We start from the raw sequence: 14269 nt of genomic DNA on the forward strand, positions 1-14269 counted from the left end.
ATCCTTGGTTCCATTCTGGCACTCCAGTGCAAACTCTATCAGGTATGTCTCTATTGCCCAGGGCATGAGGCTGGGATGAAGAGCCATGGAGGGTGATGACAGTAGAGGGGCCTGGGACATTCAAGGAGTACAAGCCTTTAGGTACTGGAGTCCATTTTGCTACAAAACCTGAGTCCCTCTACACACTCTTGTGCTCTCTCTGAGCAAACAGCTTTGTAGTCAAAGTGTCAGCAAAATGTGTTCCTCATTGCCCTCTAGTGGTGGCCCTACTACTGCTATCAGCTCAGAAGGCAGAGGTCGGTATAGTAGGTCTAAAACAGGGTTGCCCAACTTTAGTGGCTGGGGACCACAGAACCCCTAGCCAATCACCACATAGCCCCCTGCTGCATCATGTGACCCTCCACACCATGTGGCCCCTGCCACACCAGGCAAATGTGCAATGCCACATAGTTCCCCTACCCTCATCTCATGGCAGCGGACTCCTGCTGTACTGTGGCAGCACCTCTATACTGAATGGGTTCTCTTTGATTCCCCTGAGGTCACTGACCACAAAAATCTTGTTTTCCATATCCATGCTGTCCCATCTCACACCTGGGAAGCAGCAAAAGCGGGAGGGAGTGGGGCAAAAGCGGGAGGGAGTGGGGGCCCAGAGACTCAGAAAAGGAACAGCAAAAGGGGGAGCAGTTCCTGGAATAGGAGTCTGGGGCCTCTGATTTACCCCTCAGGGGCCACATGTGGCCTGTTTGGCCACCAGTTGGACAGTTCTGATCTAAAAGTTTCTATCCCTGGTGATGAACCACGTGGAGATCATGATGGATTTCTCTTCTTTTCAGGTTACTTTTTATAAACTGAGGAAACCACATGCAAAAAGTTACGTGAAAAGAATGTTAAAGTTACAAAACCAAGTACTCAAATGCCAGGTTTCTAGAATAATCTCAGTGTAAGGTTTTTGTGCATATGTGTTATGATAATTCTAATTACATGATAGTGCCCCATTTAGTGCAGAAGTATCAACGAGCTATGGCAACACAGCATTTTGTGTAGACATGCCCATTAAGTTCCAATAATTCCTGAACTGCATTTAGTATTAGTGTCACTGGGAAAGTTACTTACAATCATCATTACTCAACATTACTTATTACATTGCTTAATTTTCATAGATTTTATTTTGGTCGTGGATCTACTTTATCTTCAGAGTAAAAGTGACTAATAGGAGCTCCTTTGTAAGTAGAGGCAAATTTGAGAGATTTATAAGGAACGAGGATGTCTTGACAGGTTTATGCTCATAAACCCTGGGTTGAAGTTTCAGAAACAGGAGAAGGACCCAGTAGTTACAAAATGAAAAATAATTTAGGTTATAGTTAACATGTCTGGAAATTTACTGCACATCATAAAATAAAACTTGTTAGGAATAGCTTCCTATGCCCTTTCAGCTTTCTTTTAGCTTTACTACAAAATAAGAACACCAAGGATTACTGTATTTGCTTCAGTTTCTCATCTTATATTCACATACAAAGAAACCTCATTAAATACACTGGACACATCTACATGAGCAATTAAGGTGCATGAATAAACTCTGGAGCTTATTGCTTCAGAGTGTATTGCTCCTGGGCATGTGGTTTGAACATGTGCCTGGGAGCAGTAAACTCCAGAGCAATAAGCTCTGTAGTTTATTCACGCACAACATTATGAACTGGGTCTGAGCAGCTGAGTTGGTAGGGGGCCCTGGGTGTCAGCTTGGAAGCCTAAGGCTGCTCTCCGCAGCTCAATATGCTGTGAACAGCCTGACTGGGGCATGGGTGGGGCTAATTGGCAGGCAGCTCCCATACTGAAAGCACCTGCATGCCCCAGCCAGCCCCTCCAGCATCTATACATGCACTGCTGTGGAGTTTTTTACTCTGCAGGAGGATAGTACTTGTATTTAGTACTTGCATGCTGCTTTAGCTGCCTTTTCCCAGCTTCCAAAGATGCAGGAGCTGGACCAAACACCAACTCTTGAAGATGTAGAGAAAGCTGTCAAAGAGATTGTGCCTGGGAAAGCAGCAGGCAATGGACAGATACCTCTGGAGCTCCTAAAGGTAGTGGGAAGAAAGCTTGCAGTGACATGCACACACTACTCTGTGCCTGTTGGGAAAAAAACCATATACCCCAGGATCTGATAGATGCAAAAGTAATTGCTCTATACAAAAATAAAGGAGATAGAGCAGACTGCAACAACTACTGAGGGATATCTCTGTTCAGTGTGGTTGGCAAGGTGCTTGCAAGGGTCCTGCTGAAAAGACACCAAGTCCTTGTTGAGAGAGTCACCCCTGAGAGCCAGTGTGGGTTCAGAGCTGGATGCTCCATGACTGACATGTCCTTCACACTGTGTTTGTTGCAAGAGAAAAGCCATGAACAACAGGCCATGAACAACCCCTCTATGTAGCACTGGCTGATCTACAAAAGGCCTTTCACACGGTTAGCAGGAATGGCATCTACAAGATTCTTTTGGAAAATTTGCAGTCCACAAAAGGTGTTCTTCCTATTTAAGGAATTCCATGAGGGAATGAAGACAAGCAACCAGTAAGAAAATGAATCATCATCAGAGTTTAGCATTAAGACTGGCATGAAGCAAGGCTGTGTTTTAGCACTTACTGGCTTTGGCATCTTCTCTATCCTTTTCAAGTACACTTTTGGAAAAGATTAATCTGGTATACTAACTGAATTGAGAATGGACAGCAGCTTGTTCAAAATCAGATGATTTCAGAGCAAAAGGCATGTCACCCAGCTCACAATCCGGGATCTGCTCTTTGTAGATGATGCTGCATTAGTCTGTAACTCACCTAATGAATTTCAGATTATGATGAACAAGTTTGGCATGGCAATCATTATCAAGAAAACAGTTGTCATGTTACAGGGCACCAACATCTCACCCAAAAATCTATGGCAATAATGAAGCTGTGGACAGTGTAATCCACTTCTGCTATCTCAGCTAAACTCTTACCAGCTCACTGTGCCTTGATGGAAAACTTGATGTGAGAATTGGCACAGCCTCTGTCACCTTCAGCAAACTTATCTCACATGTCTGGAACAATGAGTTGCTAACCATGAACACAAAGGTTTCTAACTATCAGGCTACTTATATCCTCAGTAACCTCCTTTAGGATTGTGAAATCTGGGTCATATACTCCAAACAGGAGTGGAGGTTAAACAGCTTTCACCTTTACTGTCTCAGGACAATCCTTGGAGTCACTTGGGACCAACATCACCACCAACAAGATCCTTGAGAGGACCAGCCTACAGTCTGTGCAGACTGCTGGGTACTTGCAGGCTTCGCTGGCTGGGATACGTGGAATGTGTGTCTCAAGATCTTCTGCCGAAGACAACTCCCACTGACAGCTGGGAGAACTCTGCCCGCAACCACTAGAGGTGTGCAAAGCAGGCCCTATTTGATCTGGTTTCAGCCCAAATCAGGGACAGTGATTTGATTCGTGGATTTGGATCATTGTCCCTGATTAGATTCAGCCGAATCTGAATCTGAGGATTTGGAAAATCAGCAATTTGGACATAGACACAAGTTTAAAAGCTTTTTCTACATACCTTGAGGTACCAGCGTGGCTTGTGAATGCTGCAATACTGGCGCTTATGGAGTGTCCTACAGGAGTGTGGGAGGGGGCCCTCCACATGCTTGGCAGTGAACCCAGAAGTGCACCATAAGCACCTACGGTTCACTTCCAGGTCCACCAGGAAGCATGCTGGGGAGCCCCCCCCCAACACCTCTTGTGGCTTGTTGATCGTCCACGGGGGGATCGTAGGTGCACCCCCCCAGACCCAGGAGGCACCAGTTGCTGAGCCAGGGCGGGGTATGGGGGGGCACCCCCACACGCTGCCTGTTGGGCCCAGAAGTGAACTGGAAGTGCTTCTGATCCACTTCTGGGTCCGCTGCTGAGCATGCCAGGGAGCCCCCCATGCTTCTGTGGGACACTCCATGCACCCCAGCATCACAGTGTTCACGAGGTGCCTGGTACCTAGAGGTATGTGGAAAAAACATTTAAAGCTGTGTTTATGTTCGAATCTCTAAATCTTTCCAAATCTCTCCGAGTTGATTCAGAGGGTTCCGATTCAATTCAGAGAGATTAAAAGGGTCCTCTGGTTCAATTCAGATTTGGAGATTTGGCCACCAAATCAGGCCAAATCGCCACCAAATTGAATCAGGAACCAAAGCTTCGCACAGTCCTAACAACCACTTAGTCTACAGAAGTTAGGTCAAGGCTGGTGCAGTCACCATGGAGAGCCATCAGAGGGCCCAGGATGAGGCCCACAGGTGAGCCAGGAAGCAGAGTGTGCTTCAGCATCCATGTGATGTGTGGACCTGTAGCCACTGTGGGAAGGCTTGCTGCTTGCACACTGGACTCTTCTACACCACCGCCAAGCACTGCTGACTGATTGGTTTTGTCGTGTCTCTTCATCTGTCAAGATGTTGGATGGCCATACCTGCTGTGGAGTAAATTAGTTTACTCCAGCCTAATAGGGGTGTATGTGTAGACATTGAGATGTTTACTGTGCAGCTAGTTAGTGAACTGTGCAATAAATGTCTTGTGTAGATACACCCATTGCCTATCATTAAATTGCTGCCAAAAGCAGCATTTGATCAGTAATGGAAACCAACTATGAAGTTAGTTAAATGCAGACAACACTAAGCATGACTATAAAACACTTGGCCCATACTGGGGAAACATACTGATCAAAACCTTTTTTTGTGTGCATGTGTGTGTGGGGTATGTGTAACATTTTAAAAAAAATGAGTGGGTGTTTCCTCTGCAGAAAACACACCAGGCCTGAAGGTACTGCAATAACAGGCTAGCACCCAAATAGCCAGAGCCTGCTGTGGTATCCTCCCCTCAGTACAAAAAATACTACATTTAGTGCAGTTTGGCTGAATAGCATGTATCTTAGCCCCCATTATGCTCAGTCCCAATCAGCACCAACTTTCTCTGAAGTCATGGTGAGCCACTGCATTGAATACATCTTGACTTCCTTTTTACTCCCACAGCTGAGCTGTATCTTTCTTTTCCATTTCAAATGATTCCTGTTCCTTTACAAGCCTTAAATATCTGGGAAACATCACCAAATGGCGTCCCAAATCTTAATCTCTCTGTCACCCCCTCTCTCAGCCTGTCACTTATGGTTAATGTTGCCCCACCCTCCATGAGGTAGAGCCAGACCAGGACATCTTGTGCCTCGTCTGTAGGGACCTACTGAATTCATGGCGGAAGTGGGGTGTGCTGTAGCTCCTTTAATCTTGCAGGTTCCACTGCATCCCCTTCCCCCTCTGCCAATTGGTGAATGGGTCTTTGTGGCTTGTTCCTGATTAGTGGGGAGGCAAAAACTGTGGTTTTAAATATGGTGTATTTTTGCCTCATGTGGCTGATTGGATATGGAGCCCCAGACGGATCTGCTGTTTGCTGCTGACTGGTGTGGAGGTAAAAATGGCGCCATGTTTAAAACTGCAGTTTTAGCTTCCCTGCTGATCAGGGGGAGTGGCAGGGTCCTCTGCTAATCAGCAGCGAGGTTGGGGGGTAGAAGGAGAGGCAAGGGGTGAATTGCGCATGGGGGAACATGCAAGATTAAAGGAGTTGCCATGCACTTTACTTCTGCTGTGAATTTGGTAGATCCCTACTCATCTGCATATAAATTTCTGGAAGAGGATCCCAGGACTTATGACAGGAACACCTGGTTACACCTGGCTGTAGTCATGGGGGTGGGTCTAATTAGCACATACATCCTTTATGGGGAGGATATCTGGAGTACACACACATACTGAACAGTACTGAACTGTGGGGTCATCATGGCTTAAAATGCTATTGACTCTGCTGGGGCTGAACCCAATGAACTATATGCTAAACAATGAGCCTTTTGGCCTTGGACTAATATTATGCATATATTGCTCTCAGGCTTTCCCTCTAGCTTGATTCTATGGCCTTTTGGCTAGGGGCAAGCAAGACTAGGGGGCATCTGAACTCCAAAGCTCTGGGTCTGGGGCTTGCATGGAGGCTGCCTGCCATGGATTTGGGAGTATCTGAAGCCCCACAGACTTGAATAATTGAGCTCTGCTCAGGTGATAGAATTCGGAACAGATTTGGCTGATTTGGCCCAAGACATGAAATTAAAAAAAAAACAACAAAAAACTGTATTACATATAAGTAGGTACAAAAGTGCTGCTTAAAAGTATATTTATGGAATACCTATGCTGAAACTTGCAGCAGGTAAAATGCATCAATTCTGCATGAGCTAAGTCTGTGGGTATCCACAGTAATTTGTCTATATGTAAATTACTATTGGCATGTGTTTCACAGTATTTTCAAATTTTCTCCTTGCTTCTATGTTCTTGGCTCATAGAGAGCAGGGTCTGACAGTAAGGAGGTGTCTGGGGAGGCGCTGCAGGGAGTAAATGTTGGAGGGGCAGAGGGCAAAGGGGGCTATTTGACCCCCAGATTTATTTTCCCTGCTGTAGAGGGACAAATTCTATCTATAATTAGATTCTATACCTGGAAAATTATAAATTTCTAAATTTGTCAGATATAGAATCTAATTATTGGGAGGGAGGGTTATCTTGCATTCATCTTATATTTGAGTTAATATGGTAATCTATTGATGATAAGCAGACAATCCTGTCCACTTACTTCATTATTTGGTTTCCCACATACTTTCTGATAAATGCAAATTGCCCTTGTTATATTAATCCTATTTGTGGTCTCTGCTGCTTTGGAAATCTAGAGATTCTCATTAGAATATTATATACTCTCTTTCCAAACTCAAAGCAATTACAATATTATCTCCTTGATGTCTGTAGGCTTTTAAAAGGTACATTTTTTCATGTGTTCATATGCCATGGAAGCAGTGCAATGAGATGCAAAAAACAGGAAGTACTATAACAGAATTATTTTGTTTTGTGTATGGTTAGTTTATTATGTAAGTGTTAAATCAGATAAATACAGATACTTAAAAAAATTCCTACCAGTGGTCCAGAGTTAACTGTTATGCAAAATGGTTTCACTTATGCCAGCAATTAGAACTGCCTGCGAGTCTGCAGGTAGCATATAGAATTTACCTTATGGAAAACTTTCATATACTAACGAAAGTATCATTGTGCCCTTTTATAAAACCATGTTGCATCTACACATTGAATACTGTACCCAGTTTTGGTCTCCACACCTCATAAAGGATAGAGGAGGTACAGAAAAAGGGGAACAAGGATGATTAGTGGTATGCAGGGGCTTCCACATGAGAGGCTGAAGAGGCCAGGCCTATTCAATTTAGAAAAGACATGCTTGAGGGGGGACACTATAAGAGTTTACACAAAACTAAATGGCAAAGAGAAAGTAAATAGGGATTTATTATCTGCTTTCTCTTACAATGCAGAAACAAGGGGTCACAAAATGAAACTAGAAGATAGTAAGTTTTAAAAGTAACAAAAGGAAGTTCTATTTCTCACAGTGTGTAATTCAAGTGTGGAACTCATTGCCACCAGATGTTGTGGAAGCTGACAGTTTAGCTAGATCCAAAAAGGGATTGGACAAATTCTTGGAGGAAAGGGGCATCAGTTGCTATTGATCATGGGAGTTAGGGATACAGCCTCTGTATCAGAACTTCCTAGATCTTAGAAGTGAGAGAGAAACAGTGGAAAAAATCTTGGTCATACTCAGTTCACTGTCCCTTTCAGCATCCACTCTCTGCCACAGTGGACTCGTTGACATGAGACACTATGTCGCTGTAGCCACAAGCTATGGTGACCAATAATGTAGCATCAGTGGGCACTAACCATGATGCCCCCACTACTGCGCAGTAGGGTTGAAAACAACCGTGCGTTGCCAGGACTGTGCAGTACCAGCAACTTTGTACTTGTAAGTACTAAATAACTGTACAATACCAACTGCGCAGTCAGGGGCACATGTAGGTGTGCGCTGTGTGACACAGGATGCTGCACAAGATGGACTTATGGTCTGACCCAGTAAATGGAAGTTCTTATGTTCTTAAAAGAAGTAGTCAATTTATCCCAACGTTTTCAATACAACCTTAAAGCTGGACTCCTGGGGCATTTTTATATGTGTTGCCCGACCCGGCGCTGAGCGCTTTACTTAGTGAGCCACACTAATTAAAAGTGCCCACATGTCACGTAGATCAGCATTACCATGCGTCCCTGCACTGAAGAAATGGTGGTGTGGCACTTTGAACTAAAGCTCATTGGGTGTGTTTTATTTCAGATCACCCCACTTGTTATTTTGTCAGCGTGGAGATGTGCAGTGACATTGCTCAATGGAGTCTGATTTCCAGTGCATCAGAGCAGGCTCCCTGCATGTGTATAGGAGCCCTTTGTCCTTATTTAGTAGTCCATAAAAGTAGTCTAGAGTACTCTTCTCACTGCCATCAGCATCAATGAAATCTGAAAGGGTTCAGCACCTTGAAAACTGGGCTATTTATTAATTTAGATATTAATATGGCTTAGTCACATGGGCTTGAAAAGAATTGGTCTTAGTGTAGTCTAGTTCTTTAGATTCTGCATTACATAATAATTATGTATTCATAAAATATAATCAAAGTCAAAGGTCTGATCAAGTACAGCAGTTCACTGGGCTAATAGTGTGAAGGTACTGTAACCCCGATCAATTGTGAGCGTAACTGTGAGATAGTCAGGTGGGTGAGAAACTGGCTGCAGGATACAATGCTGAGAGTCAAAACGACTGGATCTGTGTCATCCTAGCAAGAAGTGGACAGCGGTGTCCCACAGGGGTCAGTGCTCAGTCTAGTACTTGTCAACATCTTTATTAACGGAAAGGCTAAGGGATCTGGAGCTCTTCAGCCTGAAGAAAAGAAAGTTGAGAGGGGACCTGGTAGCAGCTTACTGCTCCACTAGGGACTATATCAAGGGCTCAGTGAGCAACTGTTCACCAGGGCACCTGAGGGGAAACCCAGGAGTAATGGCCACAAAGTCGTGGAAGATTGATTCAGACTGTCTAGTACCTCATAGTAGAGGTACTAAACTTAATGCCCAGTGGCAAAGGTGAATTAATGAATGTGTAGAAGCACCCACTGAAAAAGCAATTTAATACCAGTATAGCTACAACTTTTATGTATGCACAAGCCCTTAGGCAGCTTCTAGGTTCCTTTAGCCTCTGTGATTTACTTTACCAGAACTATCCAGCTCACCCCAATCAGATATTTTCATTACCTGCAGTACATGCAAAGCGAGGCTGAAAATGCTGCTAATTAAGACATGTTTGGACCCATTTAAAATAATGCTACTGATATCTTTCTTCCTGTTCTAGATAGCCCTTCTTATCTTTGCTTGCAGTGCACTCAGGCAGGTACAGACCTTCAAAAAGCCCGAGGTGGAATTGCTCTAAGTTGCACAATTTTTTGTGAGTGGCGTAGTTTAGATTGGTAGCAAACAGAACACACATTCGCCCTTTAGTGGTGGGGCAAATCTTAGACTGGATTTCACCATTTTTAACCCAGTCTGTGTGCACCTAACTCCTGTTTTGTTATGGGTATAAACCCGTTTCCAATCTCTTATACTGGTAAAAGTATGATGTGCATACCTGACCTCAAAGACATGTACCACGTGGTGGATGAGCAAAGATCAAATGGATAAAAAACACCCCAGACACACACACAAATTACCTGAGTTAAAAAGATCAGTTGCAGAAAAATAAATCTCTCATCTGGCTGGACTATCAGACTTTTAAATTGAAGTCTGAAAGTAAACGTAACAATAAAACATCTACGCATATGCAAAATACTTAGGAGATGAAATACTAAATCTTGGAGCAAAATATTTGAAACTTGGACTGGGTTAGGTATATACAAAATGGATCCTCCCTGTTTCCAAAAGGATGATGATTGCTGTTTAAGAATATATGATTGACACAGGCTAACTCTCACAAGGCTAATTATTAATAAGTAGCACAAAGCTCCATGCGCAAAAGTAGTTTAACAAACATATATATGATAACTACTTAAGGGTTTAATTGAAATGAAATTACAATAGTCAACCATTTCTCTGTACAGCCCACAGATCCCCTCAACTGTATAAAACACTGTGCATTCTTTATACATGGTAGAATAGGGACAAAGAACCAAAGAACAACTATGTGAAGGGATCAAGCAATTAAGATCATTAATATTAACAGATATGGCTAATAAGGTCCCAGCAATGATAGCTGGAAAGGTCCTGATAGATCACCATGGACACATTTTGAATTTCTAAAGCTGTCCTGAAGAAGCAGAAAAAGAAAGAGAAAGAGGAGATACATTTCATTAGTGCAAATAAATATAAGACAAGTTAAGAGATCTTAATTACGTTCTCAGTTCTGTTACTGATCTGCTGTGACCTTTGCCCACTTACCTCTCAGTGTTTCAGTTTCTTAATCTGTTAAAAGGGAGTAAGCAAGCTTGCCTACCTTAAATTGGTGCCTTGACATTTAATAACGATGCTTAAGAAAGCACGTTCAAGTCACAGCTGAAATGAACAAGATAATTATTATTACCTGCATGCAGTAAATGAGGATTTTGACAGGATGGTTCATGTCTATCTGTCCATTTTTCTCTGAGCTATTTCCTAGGAAAGTCAAATATAACAATTCTAAATGGACAGGATAGGAAATATGTTAATAAAATATGATATGATCTGATGATGATGTCTAGTGCACAAACTTGTGTGGAATGTGGCAAGACATGACTATGATATGACAGTGAGGGGAGAACAATCAACATGCTCCAAGTTTAACATCTTTACCAATGATGTGGACATTGGTGTCAGAAGCGCACTGGTTAAGTTCACCGATGACACTAAACTTTGGGGCATAGTGTCCACACCTGAGGACAGGATAAACTTAGTAAATGGGCAGATACAAACCTGATGACATTCAATACTGATAAATGTACAGTACTCCACCTCAAGGAAAAAAACCCTGCAGAATACTTAGAGGCTCAGCAGTGCTATGCTTGCTAGCACCACTGCTGAAAGAGACTTGGGGGTCATGACTGACCACAAGATGAACATGAGCCACCAATGTGATGTCACAGCTGGTAAAGCAAACAAAACTCTGGCTTCCATCCATAGATGCTTCTCAAGTAAATCTCAGGATGTCATCCTCCTGCTGTACTCAGCCTTAGTGAGGCTGCAGCTGGAGTGCTGCATCCAGTTCTGGGCTCCATAATTCAAGAAGGACGTGGAGAAGCTTGAGAGAGTCCAGAGGAGAGCCACATGCATGATCAGAGGGCAAGAGAATAGGCCTTATGAAGAGAGGCTGAGAGCTGTGGGACTCTTCAGCCTGGAAAAGCGCAGGCTCAGAGTGGGATCTGGTGGCTGCTTATAAGTACATAAGGGGTGTACATCAGGACCTGGGAAAATATCTGTTCACCAGAGCGTCCCAAGGAAAAACAAGGATCAATGGACATAAACTCCTCCAAGTCTGTTTTAGTCTGGACATAAGGAAAAATGTCTTTACTGTCCGAGCCCCCACGACCTGGAATAGACTTCCTCCAGAAGTGGTGTAGCCGCCTACTCTGGACTCATTCAAGAAACGTTTAGATACTTATTTGGATGGGATCCTTTGACACCAGCTGACTTCCTGCCCTTGGGACAGGGCTGGACTTGATGTTCTTTGAGGTCCCTTCCAGCCCTAACATCTTTGAAATCTATGAAGTTGGCTCCATAAAATTATATTGGCTGTAGCTATCACACACCATATTAGATAGGTTGGATTTCCATGGCCAATCAAATAGTGAATCCCATTTGCTATTTGAAAATCTGTTGTTGGATTGCAGCATCTTTACCAAAGGATAACCAAAGTTTTAGCTACTATCAGTAAATTAAAGCTCTTTCTGACTCCTTGTATTCTAGAGTCTTTCCTTATTATATTTTTACAGGGGAATTGCCAAGGCATGGAACCAAGCTTATTTTGGAGAAGGTTCAGGCCCTGTGCTGCTGGATGAAGTGCGTTGTACAGGGAATGAGCTGTCAATAGAACAGTGCCCAAAGAGCTCCTGGCAAGAACACAACTGTGGCCACAAAGAAGACGCTGGTGTTTCCTGCATACCTCTTACAGGTAGTTCAGTCAGCAGGTGTCATGCTAGGAGACAGCGACAAACCCAGAACTGAGAGACTTTGGAAAAGAAATATTTTAGAATTCTTGTTGCTCTGCAGACAACAGGTGGAAAAGCTATGCTATCCCTCTCTCAGGAACAGCTGCATGCACATACAAAACTGTTAGGACAGAAGGTTTTTATTCAGTGTGCCAAGGTGCTTTGGGTGAATCTGATATCTTTTATTAGACCAACTAAATAGTTGGGGAACAATTTTTAAGCAAGCTTTCAGGTTCAAAAATCCTTTGTCAGGCTAAGGAAGTTTCAGCAGTTGATGTCTGCTCTTCCTGGATGGAATGAAAAGTAAAGAAGCCAGAGGCTGGGCTGGTCTGCATACAAGACAGGTAGTCAGTGAAGATGTAGATTGAGGAGTCAATGGGTGAGAGACAGGCTGGGGGCAGGGGGTGGAGGAGAGAGAGAAGGGGGATGAATAGTGGAGAGGTACCTGGGAAGTCAGATGTCAGGCAGGTTATAATGTGTCATAAATCCAATGTCTATATTTAGTCCATGATTTTTAGTGTCCAGGAGGCTGATGAAGTGGAGTTCATAGGCTCGTCTCTGAGAAGTGTTCTGTAAGTTTCCTGTGAGGATCAGGACTGAGAGACTGGAGAGAGAGTGGTTTTCTTGTGAGAAATGTGCCCCCACAGGTAACTGGGTATTCCTGTCTGTGATAGATATCCAGTGTGCGTTCATTCTGGTGCGCAGTTGTCGTTTGGTCTCTCCTACATATTTTCCAGCTGGGCATTTGGTGCATTGGATGAGGTATATTACATTTCTGGAGGTGCAGCTGTAAGACCTGGGAATGCTGATGGCTCTGTTGTGGGGTGTAGTAATTGTGGGGGTGGTGGAGATGTGTTGGCAGGTTTTGCATTTCTTGTCATGGCATGGTCTGGATCCTTTTGGTGTGTTCTGGGTTTGGGGAAGTTTGCTTCTGGTGATGAGGTTGGCAAGGTTTGGGGCTTGTTTGAAAGCTAGGATGGGTGGCTCTGGGAAGATCACTTTAAGAATAAGGTCTCTTTCTATTATGGGTTGCAATTGTTTGAGGATTTTCTGGCTGGGTTCTTTCAAACATACAATCCTGATTGCCACCTCACCAATCTTAAACAGGCTTTCACCCAACAAGGACACTCCTTCAGAGAGATAGATCACATGTTTGAAAGAGCCACCCAGATACCGCGTGAAGAATTGCTGCAGTACAGAAGAACACCCCCCCACACAAATTGCACACTGCTAGTTATGACATATCATCCCTCCCTCAAACCCATATGGAGAATCCTCAAACAATGAAAGCACACCGGAAATCTATCAAAGACATGAATACTCGATTACCTGAACTCCACTTCATCAACCTCCTGGATACTAAAAATCATGGACTAAATATAGACATTGGATTTATGACACATTATAACCTGCTTGACATCTGACTTCCCAGGTACTTCTCCACTATTCATCCCTTTTCTCTCTCCCCCACCCCCAGCCTGTCTCTCACCCACTGACTCCTCAATCTACATTTTCACTGACTTTCTGTCTTGTATGAATACCAGCACAACCTGTCTTTTTTACTTTTCATTCCATCCAGGAACAGCACATATCAATTGCTGAAACTTCCTTAGCCTGACAAAGGGTTTTTGAACCTGAAGACTTGCTTAAAAATTGTTCTCCAACTATTTAGTTGGTCTAATAAAAGATATCAGAGTCACCCAAAGAACCTTGTCTGCCTATGTCCTTAGACCAACACCGCTACAACCTACACCCTTTTATTCAGTGTGAACCTTTAACCCCTCAGGAACCTATTAAGTAACTGATCCCCTTATCTCCTGTGAATAAGAGATTAGATCCATGCATATGCCATTTGTATTTTGTATTTTATCTCTCATCATTAACAAAAAATATTTTTGAGTAATGTGACCATTATCAAAAGTTAGCATTTACCAACGACTGTTCTTTGGTGGCATAAAAAAAATAGTGTTATGTTTCCCCAAGTGGTATCTTAATTCTCACTGTGGTAAAATAACTGAATAAATGTTGACTTGGAGTGTTGTTGTAGCCATTGTCCAGACAATGTCTGAGAGGCAGGGATTTTTGGTGATATCTTTTACTGGATAAACTGTATAGTTGGGAGAGCTGTTGAACAAGCTGTGGC

General features: G+C 43.3%; 1 protein-coding gene and 1 long non-coding RNA gene across 4 annotated transcripts in view; one reads left to right on the forward strand and one right to left on the reverse strand.

Moving 5' to 3' along the window:
- The window catches only part of PRSS12 (serine protease 12), a 90730-nt gene that overhangs the window by 22268 nt on the left and 54193 nt on the right, over positions 1-14269 (forward strand). For both annotated transcript variants that reach the window (XM_090036647.1, XM_090036646.1), the window contains exon 5: positions 11911-12089. In XM_090036647.1, the coding sequence (XP_089892773.1) occupies positions 11911-12089 (179 nt within the window). The remainder of the gene's footprint in view (positions 1-11910; positions 12090-14269) is intronic.
- The window catches only part of LOC149870658 (uncharacterized), a 75463-nt gene that overhangs the window by 3429 nt on the left and 57765 nt on the right, over positions 1-14269 (reverse strand). Inside the window, exon 3 of one of the 2 annotated variants that reach the window (XR_016440806.1) lies at positions 10440-10498. This is a non-coding gene — a long non-coding RNA (uncharacterized LOC149870658). Of the gene's footprint in view, positions 1-10439; positions 10598-14269 lie in introns of both variants that reach the window. The other variant, XR_016440807.1, reaches the window with a different exon arrangement.

This window comes from Crocodylus siamensis, chromosome 2, assembly GCF_052110815.1.
Source record: "Crocodylus siamensis isolate JL-2025a chromosome 2, ASM5211081v1, whole genome shotgun sequence".
Lineage (NCBI taxonomy): Eukaryota > Metazoa > Chordata > Crocodylia > Crocodylidae > Crocodylus > Crocodylus siamensis.